Source organism: Ananas comosus, linkage group 9, assembly GCF_001540865.1.
Source record: "Ananas comosus cultivar F153 linkage group 9, ASM154086v1, whole genome shotgun sequence".
Lineage (NCBI taxonomy): Eukaryota > Viridiplantae > Streptophyta > Magnoliopsida > Poales > Bromeliaceae > Ananas > Ananas comosus.
The window spans coordinates 2310942-2335523 of NC_033629.1; the positions used below are offsets into that span (position 1 = coordinate 2310942).

Consider the following 24582-nt stretch of genomic DNA (forward strand, 5'->3'; position numbering starts at 1 on the left):
TCTATCTATATATATATATATATATGAAACACATCCATGTATAACCAACATATAAACACCTACTAAGATCTCTCTCTCTCTCTCTCTCTCTACATATACATATACATATACATATATAACTATCTCTTCTTGGTTCATCGCAACTTCATCTTAAAGTACTGGTAAAACATTTTCGAAACAATTTAAGAGGCCCTCATGGCGAAATTCGAACCCACAAGCACCTGGGAGCACACGGACAAAGTCGACACCCTCCGCGTCGTTGTTCCAGGCAATTATTTCTCGTACTCATGATCGATCGTACGAATTGTTTGGTTGCTCGCATTTCAGATTGCACTGTAGATACAACTTCCGTTAAACACAAAAAATCTTGGTTTGCTGTAGTTGCATCTACATGCATGCTGTGGATCTGTTTTATCTGCATGCTAAAAGAGAAGAAGTAGGTTTCTTCGTGTTTTAAAGCTTTATAAGATTCTTTGCAAGATATGTGATAGGGTGAGCATAAATCAATTCCATTCGGTTTTTGTAGTTATTTTTACAAATCGGACCGAGCCGAATTACAGGCAAGAACCGAACCGACCGGACCGGACCGGACCGGACCGAAATAATTCGATTGGTTCTGTTCAGTATATTTGATTTTAAAAAAATATTTTTATTTGATTTATATATTTTTAAACTACTAAAAACAAGATATGATTATGATTATTTATGTTAAAAATCATTAATCTGAGAAAAATAATAATTAATATCTCTAATTATTTGATTATTATTTAAAATTAATGTACGATTTATTAAAAAAATTTAGGCCTAATATATGTTAAATTTCTAAAATTTCGATTTATTCGGTTCTTTTCAGGTTTTTAAATTTTAGAACTGAATCAAACCGAGTTATTTGTAAAATCGAACCAAACTAACTGATTTCAGACGGTTCGGTTCGGTTCGGTAGTTCGGTTTTAATCGAATAGTGCTTGCCCCTAATTTGAATGGCTCTTCATTTAATACCTTGCTTGAGAAGAATGACAAGTTGCGAAAATTTAAAGCTTAAGGGTCTATTTGTAAAAGTGCTAAATATAAATTACGAAACAACTTTTCTAATATATATACCGTATTTAACAATCCTCCTCATGTTCGGACACAAGATTTTCTGATAGTACTAACGCGACGTGAACTTAAAAAATTAAATGAATTACAGAAACCTGATAGGGAATCAGAATCTCCTGCTCTGATATCGTCTAAAACAATTGATTACTCTGAAATCTTAAGCTTGTAGAGAACGAACGGTGTGTTTCGGTGTTTCAGCCTGTTATGAATTTATGAGCGCCGGCTGTTTGTACGTAGGGTTCAAGAGGGAGCACCTGAAGGTGCAGGTGGACAGCTCCAGGAACCTGCGGGTAAGCGGGCAGGCCGGCGACGGGCGGCAACCGTTCTCGAAGGATTTCCGCGTCCCGGACGGCTGCAACCTCGGCGGTATCCGTGCCAAGTTCGACAGCGACACCGAGACGCTAGTCATAACACTTCCAAAGGTTGAGAAGGCCGCCGCCGCCGGCGGTTCTGCGGACAAAGCGGAACCGCAGAAGGCCGGGCAACAGAAGTTGACAGAGCCGCCACAGCTGATGCCGGCTGCGGATAAAGGTGCTGCTGCGAGCGACGGTGGTGCGGCGGCGGGGGCGGGGGCGGGGCCGGGGCCGGAGCGGCGGCTGGGAATGAGGGCTCCAGGAAGGGCCATGTTGGTGTACACAGTTGTGGGGGTGTTGGTGCTTGTTTTGGCAGGGGTTTGTTTCTACTTGAGCTATGAACTGAGAAAGGCCACCACTGCAGGTGAGAAGAAGATTGTAATGGGAGTACCTGAGTGAACTTGCCCTGTGCTGTCAGAATAAGTGCTTTCAGAATAAGCCCAAAAGTGTTGCTGCAGAGTAATATCTGAGTATAAACGTACAGAACTGTGCAACAAGTTTATTCATGTGTGATTGGGATTGATTTTATCTTCTTCTTCTTCTTTCTCCTTTGTTTTTTTTTTTTTTTTTTTTTTTTTTGCTACTGTAATGGTGCAGTGGTTACAACTTACAATAATTTTGATTAAACATGATTTGAAATGTTTTTTGTTTTTTGTGGTGTGTGTGTGTAGGCTCTCTCTCTCTCTCTCTCTCTCTCTCTCTCTCTCTCTCTCTCTCTCTATATATATATATATATATATATGAGTCCGGCTACTATACTTTTATAAGTATAGATCTCTTTATATTTATAAGTTTTCAGCCGTTAGATTTACCTTTTTGACCATTTTCATTTGTCAAATCATACTATTCAACGAACCATCCACTCAACCTTAAAGAACCAGTACTATTATTCTAACAAGAAACCACTATCATCACAACCGCACATTCCTTTATCCAACGGTCGAAAATTTATAAGTATAAAAGGATCTATACTCATAAGAGTATAGAGTATAGTAACCCTAACCTAATATGTGAAGATGTTGTCGATTAGGTAAGTTCTAGTTTTTCGAATTTCGAAGATGATACCTGCAATAGCATCAATTTTCTAAGATAATTAACATTGATTTTGAAAAGCTAAAGTAGTATGTACACAAAGCTGACTCATCAATAATTTTATAGTCAAATATAAAAAATTGAATTTGGCGTTGAATACGATTGGCTCATAAATTAGTTACATAATATGTATGAAGTGCCCACGGGCTTCTTCAACATAACCAAATAAGTAAAGAAAAATAAAATAAAACTTCATTTTGCTCAACACCACACGAAATTACCCAATTTACCAAAGTCGGTGGTTAAATATTCCACGCTGCCGAATAAACCAATTTACCAAAGTCGGCGGTTAAATGTTCCCCACTGCCGGATATAATACTCTAAACTAATTCAACGTAACTTATCTCATAGAATAAGAAGTCGGTGGCCAAACAAATCGTACTGCCGACTCTCTTAGGCTATTTGACTAAATTTTGAAAAAGAACGGGAATAAAATAACTAAATTCGATGGAAAATAAGTTGGTCAATTACAATATTACAGCGGTAGAAATTCATAAAAGGGACAATTCATATGCATTGCTGTAAAGTTTTAAAATTACAAATTTATTTATGCAAGATTTTAATTATCAAATATATATGTCACTCGAAAGCAGTAACAGATCTAGAAATTTTTCATAATAGGGTTAATATATAATGTACTAATTATATTTTTATGTACTATAACAACTCAAAACAACTACTATTCACAAATAAAAAAATAAATTTACGATTAAAAGAAGTAACTAAAGATCAATGTACATACCTAATACTTCGCAATTTTAATTGGGTGGAAAGAGATTTAATGAGCACCTAAATGGGGTTGGGGTTGGCCTTTGGAGTCTTAATAATATATGAATTAGATTAAATAAGGTTGAAACAAGGGTAAAAAGAAATATTGTGTGGGGGGAGAAGATAAGTTTAGCAGGTCCGACAAAATGTCGGACCTGTTACCTTTCCTTTTCTTCTCTTTTCTTTTTGGGGAAACTTCAAATACCCCTCCCGTGGTTTCGCACTTTTTCACTTTAGTACCATGTGGTTTAAAATGTATCAAGTTAGCACCCTGTGGTTTTGCACTTTTTCACTTTATTATCCTGTGGTTTCAAGTGTATCAAGTTAATTAGTACCCTGTGGTTTCGCACTTTCTCACTTTAGTACCCTATGGTTTAATGTTTATATACCCTGAAATGGATAATAAAAAGAAAAAATTGAAATCACAGGGTACTAACTTGATACAAAAATGAAACCACAGAATACTAACTTGATACACTTAAAATCACAGGGTACTAAAATGAGAAAGTGCGAAATCACAGAGTACTAACTTAATAAACTTTAAACCATATGGTACTAAAGTGAGAAAGTATGAAACCACAAGGCGGGTATTTGAAGTTTCCCCTTTTCTTTTTTATGCTTTTCTATTGTTCTCGTGGGCTGACTACATGTGGACCGATGTAAATTGAAGAATGATGCTGCTTAGAGTATTTGAGTATTTGTTGACACTATTTTAGGGTCAACTTTTGCTCCAAAGTAGGGTAGCGGTGGAGACTGTAGACCACCTGCTTAAAAGGGGATGGTCCGGCAATAATGTTTGTGTAATGTGTTGGGTAGCGGTAGAGACTGTAGATCACCTTCTAGTGAAATGTGTCGTTTCTAAGTACCTCTTCGTTTCGCTTCCTGGGGAGCTCCATGCCCTTCCCTTGCTCGACGACGTTTATAACATCTGAGAGGAGCTGCGGGGGAAGGGGACACCAATGGACAGGTTTAAGGCCCAGAGTCTCGTGGCGGCCTTGTGGTGGATAATTTGGGGCGATAGAAATAACGTTATTTTTCGAAACCTACCCTTTGACATTTTCTTTGCTGCTCATCGTGTTGAGGTATTAGTGAAGGAGTGGGCCACCTTCTGTTAAGCTAGGGCAAGTCTGTGTTGTACTACCCATTCTCTCAATATGTGTTTTTGTATCTTGTTTGTTTTCCAACTTCATCTTGTTTGTTTTTCTTTCTGAGGCTCAGGCTGCCTCAATCTATATAGTTAAATTTATTTTCTTATTGAATGAAACAGGTAGCGTGCTACCTTTCTCTAAAAAAAAAAACTTTTGCTCCAAAATGGGTCAAAATGCTAAAGTAAGGCCTTTCATTTGGCTAGTTAGTAGTGGGTCAATAAACCCTACTAACAATATAAGGACTGCCACTGGTTGTAAACTTCAAAATATGCAAATTTATTCTTAATTGTTTAAAACCGACTATTAGTTTTCATCATTAGTTACCATTGTGCTCTTGTAAAACAATAATTAGAATTCTATGTAGAATAGTACAAAAGTTAATAAAAAATTAACGATACTTTAAAAGATATTTATTCAAGAATCGAAAATCAACTTATAGAAGAAAAGTAAACTTTGACTGATAAACTCTTGTAGAGAAACTGATATGCAACACCGCTGCTTTGCATTTAAACCTTCATAAAAAGCAATTAACTACGTACAATCACAGATTTTGCAACTACAACAAACAACAAATTTATTACAAATAATAATGATTCATCACACTTTATTTATTATTATTTTCCATTGAAATATTCTTGACAAATAATAACTCAAATGTGGACCAAACAAAACACACTAATTAAACCAAAACAACAACACTCTAAACCACAATGACCACAGCAGTTGCCACCAACACCAAGATCATCCTCATCATCATAGGAAGTGCTTGGTATCCACACACTCTAATCCTCGTCGCGGAGCTCGAGGGCGGGGGCGGCGAGGGGGAAGCAGGGCTCGGGGCGACGTTGACATTGGGGTCGACGGTAATGACGAGCTTCATCCCTTGCAGGCAGTGCTTTCCGTTCCCCTTTCCGCACAGAAACCACATTCTGCCGGCGTTCGTGAGGGGGATCTTGTCGTTCCCGGTCGAATAGACTGCACCTGTTGTCGGCACGCGGCACGCTTTGAAATCTGGGCCCGACACTTTGAACACGTTGTGCGCGCCGGGGGTGTAATTGAACACTACAGGAAATTTGCTGTTGGGTAAATATAAGAATATAAACATATCATTCTTTATCGGCTCAAGCTTTTAGAGATAACGTTTGTTTCATTTAATTTTTACATTGGTCACATTTTTAATTTGGATGTTATTTTGTGAATTTCGAGTACTTGTGCGAGAGGAGAGGAGTTTAAATTGTTTTGTTGAAATTCGGCAATTGGAGACTATGATTTGCCGTATTGTAGTTGGTGACAAAAAAAAGAGTGGTCTTTGCTCAGGTAAAAATGCACCGAGGCCCTCTCAACTACAAGAATTTTAAAAAAGATCCAACAACCTTTTTTTTCTTTTTTCTTTTCTTATTGAAGCTTTCTTATTTTATTTTAAATTTAAATTATTCTAATTAATAAATTAATATTAATTTTATTAAGTTAAATCGTTCTATTAACTATATTATATAGTTTCATCTGCTAGAATAATTGAATACATCGGACGACCCGAAATGCAAGAGATTTAATTTAAAGATTCCATTCGTAGAATAATGGGAGAAAAAAAATGTTTTCATAGTTTTTCTGAACATGTTACCATACACGTCAGTTAGTAGGACGCTACAATAGAATAGTTCTATATCGGATAAGAAAAAAAATATGATTGAAAATATAAAAATTAAAGATCCTAATAATAATAATAATTTAACTATTTTAGGCTAATAGTTTAGAGCTCAATGAGTTATCAGTACTAGTGAGATTGGATCGTTATATTTAATATCAAAGCTAAATTACTAGGCAAAAACTTCGGATGAAAAAGAAAATATAATAAATATTGATCTATGGCTAGCATAGGACCACCGATAATTAAAATACACATTTCTTTTATATCAGTCATGCATCAATATTTAGTAAACTAAATTAGGCTATGGAACTGATTATAATATTTTTAAAAGTTCGAACCATTATAATATTTTTAAAAGTTCGAACAAAAAATTACAACAAATTAAGGTTTGAGGATTAAAGTGTCACTCGCCTCATAGTTTGAAAACCAAAGGTGCAATTTATCTTAAAAAACTGAACTTAAGCATTTGGACTAGTGGTTTAGGACCTGACGCGTTATTATACTTATATACCAATCATATAAAAGCGATTAATTTGACATTAACCATGATTATTATTGAAAATTACTTTACCTAATGTGTCACCAATTCTAAACTGCTTTCCCTCAGCCCAAGCTGTGTAGTTTCCGTTCAGGTTCCACCCACCCTCGTCGCCGACGACGTAATCCATGGCGACGGCGACGGTCGGGAAAATCGCGACGGCGGCGATGGCAAAAGCCGCGAGAATTTGCTTCGAAGTCATTGAAGAAGAATTCCTCAGGATTACTGCTGCTGCTACTCGAAGAATATTAACGAACAAATTTAGTAGTAGTGGTTGGGAATGTTGGTGTATTGTAGCTTACTAGAGTCTAGATGTGTATATATAGCGAGAGATAGAGCTCTCTAATTGGTGATCATATACAATTTTCATTGTTATATTTTTGTAATATTTTAGTTGGTTGATAACAGAGTGAGGCGAAGGACGGCATAGTTTCGACCGTTGGTTTGATTTTTGCCAACTGGTTGTTGTTGCTGTAGGAGATTTGAGAAGGGAAAAAAAAAAAAAAATAATAATAATAATAATAATAATAATAATAATAATAATAATAAATAGAGAGAGAGAGAGAAGAGAGAAAGTGTTCGACGACATTGTCAATGAAAAGGGGGGTTTAGAACAATGCTCACAAATGTTGTTGGAATTAATCTTATTGGTACCTTTTAGTGGTCGCTTCTATTTGTTGTTTTACGCGTAGCTCGTTATTCCATAGCCGCTTCCTTTTCTTTTCTTTGTTTTTCCTATCAATACTATTATACTAGAGCTACTGTGAAATTATAATGGGTAAATTTCGATTTGCCTCTTTGTGATACAGCGTATTTTTATTTTGCCGTCTCGTGATTTCAAAAGTTGTATTTAATTAACTACGTGTAGTATAGCATATTTTTACTTTATTCTCTTGTAAATTTTTTGTTTACTTTAACTATAAAAATATATTGTTAAATAGGACGCTACTGGACGCTACTCCATGACTGTCCTCTTTGACAAGCACTATAACAGTGGGGGGCCTGTTTATTAAAATCTTTTTAGTAGTTCGTTGTTGAGTATCTATTTAGATCTTAAAATGATAATAAAAATTAACATTTTGCAGACATTGAATGAAAACTGAGACGCAGAGACGATGTAAAATGACAAATTTATCTCTTGAAAATTAAGCTACAAAATAATGATGGCATAATGTTTCATACTCAAGGATAACCAACTCTAGACCAACTTTAGAACTTGCAATTTCAAATAGTAACAGTTGCTGCATCTACTGAACAGGCAATTTAACACACTAGCAACATCCAACACAGCAGCGTCTAAGCCATAAAAATGGAACCTCCCAAAACGCTTTACTCTCATTTATGAACCCAGTTGTAAAACTGCGGGGAGAGGGAAAAAAAAAAGGTGGGGGGGATGACCAGAGTACGTGACAAACAACCGTTGTAATGAGCCTCAAAATGATAACACAACATATAAAGAACAGTATCCCAAAAAAAGACCCCTAACATTCAATCCGCATGACCAGCATTTTACCGAACCCAATAATTATTAATAACCATTTGTGGAGAACACCTTCAAACCGAGATAGTAGGAATTAGGCGTTAATGAGGGGTTTATTTGGCGCTGGCGAGCTGGGTGCGGAGGAGCTTGGTGGCGGCAACCATGTTGGTGAGGGCGGGCTTGACCTCTGCATACTTGCGGGTCTTGAGCCCGCAGTCAGGGTTGACCCACAGGATGTTGCTCTCGAGCACCGCGAGCATCTTGTTGATCCGGTCCGCGATCTCCTCCGCGGACGGGATCCTCGGGGAGTGGATGTCGTATACTCCGGGGCCGATACCTGCGCCATACTTGACACCCTCGCGGAACACGGAGAGGAGCTTCTCGTCGGAGCGGGAGTTCTCGATCGTGATCACGTCGGCGTCCATGTCGATGATCGAGTGGATGATGTCGTTGAAGTTGGAGTAGCACATGTGGGTGTGAATCTGTAAGAAGAGAATAGCTGTTTAGCACAATTAAGCGAAGAGAGAATAGAACTGCGTTCAGTTCAGGAACAGCAGCGGGCATTCTCAAGTTATCATCCCAGCAACCATTATAACTAAATTAAACATAAATTTGTTATGGTTCATGATTATCCTATGATATAATCTCATAACCCAAGGAGAAGAAACGTTATACCCACTAAATTTACATTATACCCACTAAATTTATCCTCCAGCCTAACTGCACCTCATGGATCAAGAGGGGGATAATATGAAAGAAAAGTACCTGAGTAGTGTCCTGTACACCACAGTTGGTGATCCTGAAGGAGTGGACGGCCCAATCCAAGTAGAAAGCCTGCTCTGACTTGCGGAGGGGCAATCCTTCCCTGAGTGCAGCCTCATCAATTTGAATAACCTGCCACGAAGTATGAGGAAGTTTGAAATGTCATCATTTGTGGTAAGTTGTATATAAAACGATAAAAGAGAAGGGAAAAAAGGCTACCTGAATACCGGCAGCTTCCAAATCCTCGACCTCTTTCTTAATCGCAAGAGCAATCTGATAGCACGTCTCGAACCTAGCAAATTGATAAATACCATTTTTAAAATATTTTTAAATAGTATAGGGAAGAATTTCAAGGAAATTTCAGTACTTGCAGCTGACCTAGGTTGGTCGTTCCTGACGAAGGACCAGTTGAGGATCGTGACGGGGCCGGTCAACATTCCCTTCATTGGTCGAGCAGTCATGCTTTGTGCCGCAGAAGACCAGAAAACAGTCATGGCCTTGGGGCGGCTCACATCACCGTAGATGATGGGCGGCTTAACACAGCGGGACCCATAAGATTGCACCCACCCATTGACTGTGAATGCAAATCCAGAGAGTTGCTCTCCAAAGTATTCAACCATATCATTTCTCTGCGCGAAATAATTTAGATTATACCATCACTGTAACAATTGCACATAACATCCGAGCTCTCTCTTATACGACAAAAGATCAGCACAATACAAACAAAAGGTAAAATGTAAGTGTAATGAATTCCAGTTTGGTCTCCAGTCTTTCACTCCAAGAGATTGAAGTTAACCTAATTTCTTGCAATTGCATCTTCGTTGTATTTTCCATCAGAAACATCCCACAAAAGCTAGGAGCGGTGCAAATAAACTAATGAATGTATAGATTTTCCATGACATGAACCGAGGGATGAGATTCTAAGATATTAAAGCTCAGAAGCTAAATATTGAAATTCAGAGGCCAATTGTTTAAGTGAAAGAATATTAATCAAATTGCACTTCATTATAAGCTAAGGGACCACCAATTACATTTTACCTGATAAACAGTTATGCAATAAAAGCAAAAATTCTCACCTCAGGCTCTCCATGGACCAGGACATCGATGTCAAGTTCTTCCTGAAGCTTGACAACCTTGTTGATTTCCTCCTTAATGGCATTCACGTACTCCTCTTCAGAGATTCTACCAATATATAAAGCGTAAGGAAACAAGAGAGGCGATTGTATGAGATCAGCATACTAAAATAAAATAAAGATAGTAACCTACTTGTTTGCCTTGTACTCCCTTCGGACTCTCCTGAGTTCGACTGTTTGTGGGAAGGAACCAATGGTAGTGGTAGGAAGGATCGGAAGATTGAGCTTCTTCTGTTGGGCATCAAGTCTAGCACTCACATTTGTAGCTCGGCGGTGGTCGGAGCCCTTCAAAGCAGCAGCCTGAAAATATGCAGCACAATATCTGATCAAGTACTTGCAGCACCTTCACTCATATTAGACGCTATTATTATAGAGTAGCATCTACATACAGCTTTTTGAACTTCTTCGTTGGTCACTCTAGGAGAAGACTTCCTCGATGCCTGAGCAGCAGCATTTGCGGAGAAGAAAGCCTGCAGATAGAGATTAATAAATAATCCAACATGCCAAAAGACTTCAAGTTACTACAAGTGAAGCACTGCAAAATCACCTTGGTATTTGCATACCCCTGTAAAATCTGAAATTGTTTAGGCCCCGTTGAAACCGAGGTTTATTAGCACCTTACCATAATTTGAGGGGTTATTGAACTCATGGGGAAAAAGTTGGTTTTCTATCACAAGGAGTTTTGCAAAGAGGGACTTTTTAAGTATAAGGGTATAAATGCAAGAGATTAAGTTTTCACAGGCATACATGAGAATCCAAGTTTTTGAAGAGATATGGCATATGCACATACACATAAACCTTGTAAGTTTTGCACCGTTAGATCTATCCCTTTGACCAATTCCACCTTTCAAATTATGATATTCCACCAACCACCCGCTCAACCCTAGAAGACCACTATTATCCTAACCCTACAAATTTTCATCCAAAAACCGAAAGCCTACAAACACTAATGACTTGGTGCTTTTAAAAGCATAGGAGCTCAATTCTATATATATATATATATATATATATATATATATATATATATATANAATCCAAGGATCTATCTAGATTGTATCTATCACCTAGAGGGGGGTGAATAGGTGATAGATATAATCTAGATAGATCCTTGGGTTCCTCAAAACTTTCACGGGAATCTTACTTAGAACTACTCCTACGAAAAGTAGTAGATGCGAAAAAAGGAAAATATTACAAGTAGACTACTACTGCGAAAAGCAGTAGAAAATGCAAAGGGAATAAAAGTGGTCTTCTATTCCCGAAAAAAAGACCTCTCTTTTGGGCACAAGAGAAGCGGCGGACGAGCTGCGGTGGTCTGAGTCACAAGACGTGGTTGTGTCCCTCTCCCACTCGGGTTCTAGTTGGAACCGGAGCACAAAGGGCAAGGGCGGCCATGGAATGGGCCATCGCAACCAGCAGAGACCAACGGCAGTGCGGCGACTGAGGAGCGGCGGCAGCCAGATCTGAATAGATCTGGCCGAGCTCCCTTCCATCTCAGGCTTGGGCTCAGCTTGGGCTCGGGCTCGGGGAGGATTTGGGGTCGGCGGCCAAGCCGAGGAGAGGCTACTAGATCGCTTGCCAGTGACGGTGGCCGAGCGATGCGGCACAGTCGAGCCTAGGGCTTCGGCCCAGGCACACCCAAGAGAGAGAGAGAGAGAGAGAGAGAGAGAGAGAAATCTAGTGAGAAAGGCTCTGCAAGGGCCCTCCACCGGTCGGGGAGTTGTCGGCGACAGGGGAGAAGTATGGCAGCCATACAGGGTGCCGGGGAGGGTGGCTCTAGGGTTATGGTTTCACTCAATAAACCTCTCACTCTCTCTCTCTCTCTTTCTCTCTCTCTTTCTCTCTCTCTCTTTCTCTCTCTCTCTCTCTTTATATATATATATATGCATACACATGTTGTATATACATATACATATATACCCAAAAAGGATGGAGGATTTGCACATAAGTCCTTTTAACACCTTCGAATTTTGCATCGAGCACTTACCAGCATAAAATACTTTCATCTTAGTCCATCTCCATACTAATATATGTGCATTTTGATACTCAAGAATGCCACGTTTCAGTCCGAAAAAAGCCTTTCGATCACAAAGCTCTCCCACAACTTCATCTCAATGCTATATTGCACAAGAAAAGCCGAATTCTACGAAATTTGAGATGTAAGATCTTCTCTGAGTCTACTTTTATGTAGATCCCTCCACTTACCAAAACTATAGAAGTTTTCACATAAAATGATAGCCTCTTCGCAGGGTGCTCCATTTCTACACTTTGCAAAAATTGCAATTTAGCATTCCAATTAATGAATTTTGTTCCAAAAACTCACTAGTGCATGAAATATGCCCAGTTGCACCGACCCATGGGTTTTCATGCCAAACGGAATATCGAACACTTCTAAAAAGCAAGAACATCGAGTAATCAAAGGTCAATCTACGATAAACTTTAATTTTCTTGAAAACTGTGCATCGAACATGAAATCGGGCAGTGCCATCACCTCTAGCATAGCCGGACCAATGAAAACGACCTATTGGATTGTCCGAAACGGAGTTCAAATCATGTCCGAAGTCATCCTCAAAGTAATGCCTCATAATAAAACGTAAGTTACTATTCACTTAAGTGAATAGTTATTCACTTAAGTGAATAGTACCCAACACATTATGCCTCAAATAAAAACTCATTTATCCACGGAATTTTTTAAAAATAGGAGTACCTATAATAATCCACTGAAAAGACCAATTTGCACCATAAAAATCTATATGTATGTATGTATGTATGTATATATGTGTGTGTTTGTACATATATATATATATATATATATATAGAGAGAGAGAGAGAGAGAGAGAGAGAGAGAGAGAGAGAATTATGCTACTATACTATCGATAATACCAAGAGCTTGGTGCTATCAAGTTTTCGGCAGTTGGATGAAAGGATGTATGATTACGATGATAGTGGTTGCCAGTTAGAATGATAGCAGTCCCCGGTTATGATGATAGTGATTCCCGGTTAGGATGATAGTGATCCCTTAGGGTTGAGTGGGCGGTTGGTTGAATAGTATAATCTAACGGGCAGAAGTGATCAAAGGGTAGATCTAACAGCAAAAAACTCGATAGCAACCGGACTCTCTCTCTCTCTCTCTCTCTCTCTCTCTCTCTCTCTCTATATGTATGTATATATATGTATATATGTATATATATGTATATATGTATATATACATGTATATATATGTATTTATGTATGTATGTATGTATGTATATACATATATGTATGTATGTATATACATATATGTATATATGTATATGTATATGTATATGTGTGTGCATAAATATGTCTATGTACATGCATTATGTGTGTGTGTGTATATATATATAGAGAGAGAGAGAGAGAATACTTCCGGAAGTATGCTACTTCCAACTTTTTAGCTCTTGGATCTCTAGGGTTCAAGCTTTGGTGGTTGCAATGGTATCGATCCAAGAGAACAAAAAGTCTCAGAAGCAACTACTTCCCATATACATACATACATATATATATATAGAGTGCGGCTAGGATGATGGAAGCACGGAGGGCTCCGTGCTTCCACTTTGTTTTCGATGTTCGGACTTTCGAATCGACGATCGGCTCCGTTAGACTTGATCTAGAGTATTTGAAGTATCTAGAAAATAAATTTTGCGATTTTTCGATATCATTTGCCTAGTGATCGAAGTGGCTCAAAATCAACGGCTGAAAATAAAAATCTTACAAAATATGATGATATGACATTAAAATTTTAGATCAAAGTTATTGATCTTGTTTTACATGGTATAAAGAATTTTCTATCAAAATTTCATGCGATTTGGATATTTCTACACCGTTAAACTTGCAACCGGCTCACCACGGCCGTTAAAATTATTGATTTTGAGCCCCTTCAATCACTAGGCAAATGATATCGAAAAATCACAAAATTTATTTTCTAGGTACTTCAAATACTCTAGATCAACTCTAATGGAGCCGATCGTCGATTCGAAAGTTCGAACATCGAAAACGACTTGGAAGCACGGAGGCCTCCGTGCTTCCATAAGCATACCAGCACAACTCTCTCTCTCTCTCTCTCTCTCTCTCTCTCTCTCTATATATATATATATAGAGAGAGAGAGAGAGTAGGTCTTGTGTGCTATTAGGAGCATGGAGGCCTCCGTGCTCCTAAGCCGTTTTCGATGATGGAGCTTCCAAATCGACGATCGGCTCCGCTAGACTTGATCTAGCATATTTGAAATATCTAGAAAATAATTTTTGTGATTTTTCAATATCATTTACCTAATGATCGAAAGGGTTCAAAATCAATGGCTGAAAATAAAAATCTCATAAAAAGTTGTGATATAGTATTAAAATTTTCGATCAAAGATATTGATCTTGTTGCAAATAGTATAAAGAATTTTCTATCAAAATTTCATCTGATTTGAATACTTCTACACCGTTAAACTTGCAAACGGTATACATCAACCATTAAAAATTGTTGATTTTGAACCCTTTCGATCGTTAGGTACTGATACCGATCACAAAAATTATTTTCAAGATAGTTCAAATACGCTAGATCAAGTTTAACGGAGCCGATCGTCGATTCGGAAGCTCCATCATCGAAAACGGCTTAGTAGCACGGAGGCCTCCGTGCTCCTAATAGCACACAAGACCTACTCTATATATATATATATATATATATATATATATATATATATATATATTTGTGAGTTTAGGGTTAGTTGTATCCTAAAGATACCATTGTAAACAATTGAAAACATCTGATGATATTAAGAGTGTGTACCTCATCCTTCTGACCAGCCAATGCTTTGGCAAGAGCATTCACTTCAACCACCTTTTGTGCAGCAAAGGCCAACCAGGATTTAAGTTCACTGTCCAACTTGGTCTCGTTTACAAGATCAACAGCAGTGTGCATGAGGGAGCAGGAGGTTGAGACCACAAGCTTATCTATAAGCCCAAGAAACAGTTACAACAGCTATAAATCGAAATAAGTTTAAAAAGGAAAGCAAGAAGACTAGAAGTACCTTTGCCAACAATAGTCTCAAGTGCCTCAAGGGTGCCAAGGGAGGCGGCGAGGTCGTTGGCCCAGATATTTCTACCATCTACAACTCCAGCAAAGAGGTACTTTCCAGCAGGAAAGCTCGCACTTTTAATGACATCAAGTGTCTTGGTGCCACGCACCAAGTCAAAACCAAAAGCAGAAATGCTGCTCAAGGCAGTGATAATCCTGGAATTTGGAAATGATCAGTTGGGTTAGCAACGACAAACAGTATATATCAAGTTAAGTGCATGTTTGCCCTAGCTCCAGAAATTGCTTCTCTATTCCAAGAAGTAAACAGGAAGCCTTGAGTTCTTGCTTTGTCAGGAAGATGAAATGAGCTTCTAAACTCAGAAGTAGGAATTCTAGCATAAAGTCACTCTCGTGTAGTGGGAAGTGATAAGTGGATGTTAATGAAAAGTTTGTTAGTGCTTTTTCAAACAGCCATATTTAAAAAGCTCATCTGCCTAAGCTTCAGCCAGGCCAAACGGGCAGTAAAGCACATAAACCCTAATAACGATCAACTTACTTGTATGCCTCAGCGGGAATATCAGCAAAGTAGGTCTCAATAAGTACATTCAAGCCAGAGAGTGATGATTCAAGCTCAGTGTAGGCCTTAGTGAATGCCTCCAATTGGTAGGAGTCAAGGTCCAACACAAGGGTAGGCTCATCAAACTGAATCCATGAAGCACCTGCTTCCTTCAACTCAGCAATGACTTCCCTGGAAATTATACAATGAGCACCAAGATGTCAGGAACAGGGAAGAAGAGAAAGCGACAAGTCAACAATTATTAAGTTCTAGTTTGGATCCATACTTGTAGATGGGCAGAATGTTTCCAAGCAGTGAGAGAAGAGAGAATGACTTCTCCACACCTTTAGCCGGCTTCGAGAGCAACAAGTATGTGACAGGTCCAATAAGCACGGGAATTGTATCGATTCCAAGCTGCATAGAGGAAGAAAAAATGACCATTGATGTTTGAATAGCGGAACAACTAGAAAATCAACTTGACAAGAAAAGACTTGCAGCACACATCAACAAGCACATGTGTAATAGATAACGAAATAATAAGATGTAAGAATCCCACAGATCTTTCACACTTGATATTCCATACACATGATGGATTTGCATGATCTAGCAAGTGAATAAGACTACTATTTCCACATCCATTTAAAACAAGAGGGAGAAATGGAAACAATGCAAAATAACTAATTAAGTTGCACACAGAAATTGGCTGGCCTTACCATACAAAGCAGGTGCTTGCAAAATAACATAATAAATTTCTATTGGATTGCTACAACTAAACCCCTAGTTGTGCATCTTTCTCTTCTCTTTGATTTCCACCAGTAATTATCCATTTGTATATCTTTCTGTTGTGGTTCTGAAGTGATCAGCCATGGATAGTAAGAGCACTAACTTATCAATGAAAGCATTTTTTTCTCCACATATTTCTAGCTCAAACATCAAGAAACCATATCAGACTATTAGTACACTGCTCATACATGGTTTTGCATTAACTGGAAACATTAAGATTCCACAAAAAAACAAACCAATATACAGTTTCTGATCTAGTAACATTAAAGTCAATCCGCAATTATAGACACTTACCGCCTTAGCTTCCCTGTATTCCGAGACAGCCTTATGCGAAGAATAGGCAAACTTTGTGTCGGGGCCCAATTCAGGTACAATGAAGTGGCTGGAGAAAGAACACCCACATATCAATAAAAGCACAAAACAATATAAAAAATACCAAGCACCAACAAAGAAAATGTTATAAGGTTTGATATGGATCAGAAGGCTTACTAGTTGGTGTCAAACCACTTGGTCATCTCCATAGCAGGCACCGAAGCATTTCCTCTGGCCATAGAGAAATAGGTATCAAACCCAATCTCTCCACCAGTCCAAGAATACCGGTCAGGCACAGCACCAAGCATGGCGGTGGTGTCAAGCACTTGATCATAGTACGAAAAGGTGTTGCTAGGAATATATTTGATCCCAGCATCAGCCATTTGCTTCCAAATGGAGCTCCTGAGATCAGCAGCAACCTTCTGCAGATCTTCAGCGCTACTCTTCCCATCCCAAAAGGATTCCAATGCAAACTTGAGCTCTCTCTTCGGCCCCATGCGGGGGTATCCAACAACGTGTGATGCCATCTTTCTGATAACAAAGAACAAAAGAAACAAATTATTTCAGTAAAGGAAACCTCAATCCAGAGTTACTAAACCGCATGCTCTTCTTTAGTACAAACCAGCAGAGAAGAAATATGGGAAAGGCTAGCATATTCGCAAGAATTATCGATTTGACTAATCTTTCTGATCTTTCTTATCTCACCTTTTTGTCACATACTGAAGATTCTTTACACTTATATATTGTTTATTACTGTAGATATACAGCCATTTTTAGTGTCTATAATACCTAATACAAAAGGCAGAGCATCTGAGATTCCCCCGTACATTAACTGTTCTCTACTAGCTTGCAACGTTTTTGAAAAAATGTCAAATGAATTGAAAAGCCTTTATAAAAGGACATTTGCGGACACTGTTTAACAATAATTTATGCATTGAAAAAAAAACAAACTGCCAAATAATGCTTAGACGACTTGGATCACTTTGAAAAATATAACAATAAATGATATAACACAACAATCTAAAAAATAAGAAGGGAGTTTCTTTTGTCATAATGTTAGTGATCATAGGATTCATTTACGAGCATAAAGATATACCTACAACACTAATCAACTATATTAAATTCAGCAACATCCCGCCAAAATGCATCAGCTCAACAAAGAGCAACACAATAACCAAAAGTCGTCAATCCATCACCGCAAAACACTAGATCTAACTCGCACGAACATAGCATCGCCAAATGTTCGAGATCTATGAACTTGAAATAATTTAAAGACGCGATCTAACCCATTCCGCTTAGTTTTTACATCAAGACAAGGATAAGCACACATCGCGACCAGATCTCGAAGCGATCGATCCACATACATAAAGCTCAAAACATACAACATCCAGAACCAGTAATACATGTCAAAATCAATAGAAAAGGACCACTTCAGAGCATTTTAAAACCAAATCTGAGAAACAAAATAGAACAAAAAACCTAAGAAATCAGAAAACAACATAAGATCTGAGCGAGATGCAACAGATCTGAAGCGCAACGAGCAGAAAATAAAGCTACAGATCGGATCTAACCGGATCTATACGAATACAAGCGACTCCGGAGCAAAACGAGAGCGAGAAGAGGCGATAAGAAGAGGTTATAAGGATCTGAGAGTGAGAATAACGAGCGTAGAGGAGGAGATCGCGGAGGAGAAGGAGCTCACCTTGCGGAGGAGGACGACGAAGCGTAGAGAGAGTGATGGGAGTGTAGAGAGAGAGAGAGAGAGAGAGAGAGAGAGAGAGGGAGGAGGAAGAGGACGAGAGAGAAAGGGGGAGGGTTTTGGATTCTTTATTATAGGGGTGGATTGGGATTTGGTGGGGGACAGTGAGAGGTGAGAAGAAGGAGGGGAAGGGGTAAGAAAGTGTTCTGTGAACCCAGTGCATAAATATATTCCATGCACCGCATTTCTAAACCCTCAAAACAAAAGAGTTAAAAAGTTAAATTTTAATTTATTAAATATATTTTATAATATTTGAAAGATAATAGTTTAAATTTTTTAAAATTAGTTTTTCTTGCAAATCAAACAATACCGTTGAATTTTTACAACTACTTGCGCATTTATAAATTTTATAAGATTTTACAAATTAAAATAAGATTTCATACTGATTTCAGATATTAATTTCTCATTATTAAAGTACTGATTTTTCTATTCTTGATTTTTAAACTATTTTCTACCATGTTCATATTTTATTTGACGAAAATTATGTGTAATGCTTATTTATCATCAGCTATCAATATAAGTAAACTAGGTAAATAAATTTAAAGCGTATTTTATAAATAATTAGTAACAAAATAAAGAGAGACATAAATTTTGTTAGTATTGACATAAAATAAAAATAAATATTAGCAACATTCAAAAACAATATTATAATGAAAGCTACATGACAATAATAAAGCAAATTTAGCCGATTACCACAAAATAAATGTGAAATACTCCACTTTAAACATAATTTTGATTTAAAAATATTCAATCTTTTAAATAAAATTTCTTATTGTTGATACAAAGAATTAGTGATAATGAAAAAAAAAAAAAACATAACAAAATTACAACAAAAGGCACTTGACTCTTACAAGCTCTCTGCTTATACACAATTTAGACTTAAATAATATATAGTTATTTAAATAATATATAATTTTCTATAATACGCTATATATATTACATAATTTGCCTTTTATAACATTAGATTTTAATTATAAAAGATAATTATTCAATATTTGGTGCGGTTCATGACAGGTCCACATACACCGGGTCCACCCGAAAACTCATAGGACATAGGCAGATCTGAAAAAATGGTGATATTTTCTTTCACATAAGTTTTATTTGTTTGTCTGTAAATAAATTTTAGATTGTTTAGATTGAAAATGACCTACGATCCAGTNGAAAAGTCAATAGATTTTCAACTGTCAAAATTATCTTTTTTCTTATTTATTTTACAAAAAATTCACATTAGCAAATAAGATGGTAAAAAAATTTGAAACAATTATTATTATTTTTTTTCTAATTGACTTAAGTACCATCAAATGCAGAGTCAATTACGACGTTATAATAAAGTGGAGTTGTTGAAGGAAACAAAGTGATATTTCACGGCCAATAAAAAGATATTTGGTGAAACAAACAAGCCCTACTTATTTACTAGCGAAATAGTGTTCGGGTCGTTTAAATGTGTGATTTTTTAGTTTAAACATTTAAAATTTTGGATTGAGGAGTGGCGTGGGGTGCAGTTAGGGGTATGCGAAGTAATTTTGGTAACAAATACCAAATTTTTCGGTGACCGTATCGAGGACGGATCACAAATGCCAACTACTATACCGAGCTACCAGAATAGTGATTCTTGTTAATAAAAATTTTAAAAATAAAAAAGAAAAAGAAATAATTTCAATTTCAAATCACAATTTGAATTTTAAAATGCTATAAATTATTATCTACTGATTTATTACAAATAATAAACTTTGTCCGAATTTTTGTCCGTGGCCTTGGTTGGGAATCTTATAAAAATAAAGTAGTTGTTAAAAACAGAAAATTTTTAGTTAATGTTGTAGTTTTAAAAAAAATTTAACTATGTGGGTAGTTTTTTTTTTTTAAGAGATAAATAGCACGCTATCCGCTTCGTTTATTTCATTTAGAAATAAACTTAGCTGAAAATGTAAATCAATTAGGATTCGAACTTCGGTTTAGCTGAAAATGTGAATTAACTAGGATTCGATTTTGTGTCTCTGCCCTTTGCCACTTGTTTTAGGGACAGTCGGTAACTATGCGGATAGTTTGTTTGGCTTTTGTAGAAATACAAAATAATATAAAACGGCCTTAATATTGCTGTATTATTTTGGGAAAAAAAATAAAAGAGGATAAATTTGAATTTACCCTTTGAATTTAGTTAATTTTTTACTTTATCATCTTGTGATTCAAAATACACTTTTGCCATTATGTGATTCAAAAAATTATATTGAGTCATTATGTGGTTATTAAAAAATTTTATTTTACTAGCCTATTTGATGGTCTATTTTTTAGATACAAATAAAAATAAAATCACATAATAGTTAAGTATAATTTTTAAATTATAAAGTAGCAAAGCCAAAAAAAAAAAAAAGCTAAATCATAAGGAGACAAATTGAAGCTTATCTTAAAAAGAGCTCAAATCTAAAAATAGGATTTTTTTTTTGCAAAATTGAGAGTAATTTAGAATGATCCAATTACTTTAAAACGCGGAGTTTTTTTTTTTTTCTTTTATGTGAAGCAGTATTACTTGAGCCAGTGCTATATTATTAGAAAAAAAATTAAAATTATTTTTTAAGAGTTTTCAAACAGGCCCTAAATATTCTAAGTTAGTGTGACCAAGTAATTATCAAGTGACGGTAAAAAAAATATGACTCGACGCATCCTAGCCTTTTATCAAATTGTACGTCACGCCTTACTTAGCAAAAAAAATTTTATCAGCTGAATCGTGGCCCTTAAATAGTCGAATAACTCATATGATCTTTATAAATTATATGCGGATAAAATATTACTCTGAAAAAAAATATAACTAATTTTCCTCCTCCTCAACCTGGACTCATTGATTTTAACCTTGACTTAGTCCCAAAAATGGAGTCTATTTAACTCAAACAAGTAATTGTTAATTGCTACTAAGTCAAATTGTGTCAATTATTGTAGAACAAACAATTGATAGTGACCACCATATTGATTTTAAAAAAAAATTAATTTATGATGTAGTTGCATTGATTTTTTTATTTGGCATTTATGTTCTAACCTTAGTTACATAACTAAGAACTTAATTCAACAGAAATAGATTAATATTACTGTTTAGAGCAGTTGGTAACTATTTTTATCCTAAATTAAAGAGATTTGAAAATAAATTTTGTTTCGAGCGAAAAATGCGCATAGACATGAAGAAATTGTTTTTATGAACTGAGCCCTTCAATTGAAAAAAAAAAAGAAAAGGATATTACAAAACCTTTATTGTTTTTATTTATTTATTTATTTGTACTCTACAAAGTGTTATGCCCTACCACTTTAATTATCCACGTATGACTCCTAATTAATTTGATTATTTAATATCCTATTAAACAATTACACGTTGAACTCTGAAGCTAATGGTGCGCAATCGCATGCTTTAATGTTTAATTAGAATTAGAATAGAATATAAAATTGTATAGATTTTTTAAAAAAATAATTTTGTTAAAAAAGTGGAGATATTTTAATATTTTATACGTGTTAGTGGACAACCATGCTTAGTCGCACTTTAATAATGCTAATAAATATATATATGCATAGTTCGGCTGCTATACTCTTACGAGTACAATCGCCTTCGTACTCATAAATCGTTTTTGATGATAGAGTTTCAGAATCGATGATCCGTGTCGTTGAATATTATATCTAGTGCATTTAAAATTTTTAAAAATCAAATTTCATAATTTTTCGACATCATTTACCTTACAATCAAAAGCTCACAAAATTGACAATTTTTAATGACCGATATAGAATACTTGCTAGTTTAACGGTGTAAAAAAATTAGAATAGGTTGAATATTTGATAAAAAATTTTATTTACTACCTAGATAAAGATCAATAACTACGACCTTAAATTGAAGGGTCCGATCATCTATTTTTAAGACGCTATTCGATTTTGACTATTTATTTTATGCCTGTTTGATAGATTTTATTATGATTTTGAAAAATTATGAAATTAATTTTTTATAAGTTTCAAATACTCTAGATTATATTTAACATAGTGGATCATCGATTCAAAAGCTCCATCATCGAAAATAATTTATGAATACGAAGGACTCTAAACTCATAAGAGTAGTAGCTCTATTACTTTTATATATATATATATATATATATATATAAAGAGGGAGAGAGAGAGAGTTTGGGCCACTATACTATTAATAGTGTCAAGTGTTTGGTGCTATGCCTTTAAATCTATCATTTTGATCATTTCCACATGTTAGATCATATTATTCAATCAACTACCCACTTAATTCTAGAGGACGACTATCATTCTAATTAGAGACTACTATCATCCTAACCACACATCTTTTCATCCAATAGCCGAAAACCTAATTGTACCAAGCGTTTAGTACTATTAATAGTATAATAACCTAATTATATATATATATATATATATATATATATAGAGAGAGAGAGAGAGAGAGAGAGAGAGAGAGAGGGGGTTATAATACCAAATATTTATTTATACTCACTTATATGGTGTTGTTGTAGCATCGTTGGCACGACAGAGTTTCATCCCACAAAATAAAATAAAAATGCAGTGAAACAATCATTTTTGTCCCCACTTTTGCACAAGTATTTATGGATAAACTTAAATGTGAGATATGCATGTTTTTTTTCTTTTTTTAGGGGGAAAAAAAGAGGTTTTTGACATTTAATCCTTATTTATGTTACAATTTGATATTTAAAACTCTTTCAGCGCGACTTTTTTTTTGTTTTCAATGCATGCGAGTGCAAATATTTTATAGGACATAGTTGCAATTAATTTCCAACTTTTCTTTTTTAATAAAATTATCAATGCACTAATATAAATATACTATCAATACCATACAATTTTTATTTTTCATCAAGAAATAATAAAAATTGACTAAAGTAGTTGGATACTAAATTATTATATTCTTAGTTCGATATGTGGAATCGGTATTTCTAAGTTCAACAATAATTAAAAATTTTTATGTTTAAACTATATATCTGTAAACAAGAAATAAAGAATATGATCTAGCATTTCAGAGTTTTTCCGGTAATAAAAGTTTTCTTGCTGTTAACTTAGCATGTCATATCGGATTTTTCGTCTTTTTGATCAAAGAAAGCTAATAGTTAGAATAAAGATTAGAATAATTCGAGAACGAAACCTTCTAATAAAATAAAATTATAATAAATAAAATGAAACACAAACAATTATATTTTGAGAGAGAGAGAGAGAGAGAGAGAGAGAGAGAGAGAGAGATGTGTTTGGAGGCAAATCCTGGGGATCTAAAAAAGCACTTTCCTTGGACTTAAATCAATGTTAGAAGAAGCTCACCAATTCCCAGAGGCTAGTACAAGAAAAAGCACCAAATAGTAGGGTGCAAAAGAAGGAAATTTTACTTGCTTCTAAAGCATCCACCTCATCACACATTATTATAATTAAGGGTAAAGTTCAAATATCAGGTTTCGCACTTTTTCATTTTAGTATCCTATGATTTAAAATGTATCAATTTAGTACTTTATGATTTCATTTTTTTCTTTTCGTCAGTTCTTCCGTTAAGTTTTTATTAAATTATATTCAAAAAACTTCAAATACTCCACCTATAATTTATCAAATGTTCATTTTAGTACCCTTTAGTTTTAAGTTTATTACTGATTTAACGAAAAAAATTAGTGGAGAGAATAACAAAAAAAGAAAAATGAAACCACATGGTACGAAAGTGATACACTTTAAACCACAAGGTATTACAATGAGAAAGTGTGAAACTATAGGGATGATATTTGAAGTTTTTCTTATAATTAATTATTTACTAACCTCTTTAAAAAAGGATGGTGTTATAATTAGAACCACTCACTTCACTGTTAGGTTTGTTGAATCTGTATACTTGATTAAACTTAATAAATTTAAAATTATTTATAATAATAATAATAATGATGATTTTATTGATATCATTTTTTAGAATCTAAATGGCAAAAACTATATCATCAAAAAAAAAAAAAGTATCACATAATCAACACCACACATGTCACATCACTCTTAATAGAAATAGGTTTGAAATTAACCCACCTATCCATCCAAAATTTAGTTTGGTCAAAGTTTCTAGTTTTCCAATAACTAATTCATCTTCAACCAAAAATTATGTGGTACACTATAAATACA

General features: G+C 35.5%; 3 protein-coding genes across 4 annotated transcripts; 1 reads left to right on the forward strand and 2 right to left on the reverse strand.

Moving 5' to 3' along the window:
* LOC109715617 lies at positions 1 to 1979 on the forward strand. Its single transcript, XM_020240725.1, has 2 exons — positions 1 to 268; positions 1336 to 1979. Exons 1-2 carry the CDS (start codon positions 196 to 198, stop codon positions 1848 to 1850), a joined length of 588 nt encoding a protein of 195 aa, XP_020096314.1. The 5' UTR covers positions 1 to 195; the 3' UTR covers positions 1851 to 1979.
* On the reverse strand, positions 5129 to 7056 carry LOC109715914 (basic blue protein-like). The gene is made up of 2 exons (XM_020241149.1): positions 6679 to 7056; positions 5129 to 5521 (listed from the first exon to the last, which is right to left on the reverse strand). Exons 1-2 carry the CDS (start codon positions 6845 to 6847, stop codon positions 5160 to 5162), a joined length of 531 nt encoding a protein of 176 aa, XP_020096738.1. The 5' UTR covers positions 6848 to 7056; the 3' UTR covers positions 5129 to 5159.
* LOC109715180 (5-methyltetrahydropteroyltriglutamate--homocysteine methyltransferase 2) lies at positions 7845 to 18543 on the reverse strand. 2 transcript variants are annotated; one of them, XM_020240064.1, is made up of 14 exons: positions 18391 to 18543; positions 16866 to 17219; positions 16671 to 16758; positions 15880 to 16007; positions 15594 to 15785; positions 15051 to 15253; positions 14810 to 14973; positions 10410 to 10490; positions 10154 to 10320; positions 9964 to 10069; positions 9266 to 9516; positions 9107 to 9179; positions 8891 to 9019; positions 7845 to 8607 (listed from the first exon to the last, which is right to left on the reverse strand). In XM_020240064.1, exons 2-14 carry the CDS (start codon positions 17213 to 17215, stop codon positions 8239 to 8241), a joined length of 2301 nt encoding a protein of 766 aa, XP_020095653.1. In that variant the 5' UTR covers positions 17216 to 17219; positions 18391 to 18543; the 3' UTR covers positions 7845 to 8238. The 2 variants fall into 2 exon arrangements, with proteins under 2 accessions (XP_020095653.1, XP_020095654.1); XM_020240065.1 differs by lacking the exon at positions 18391 to 18543 and adding an exon at positions 18260 to 18280.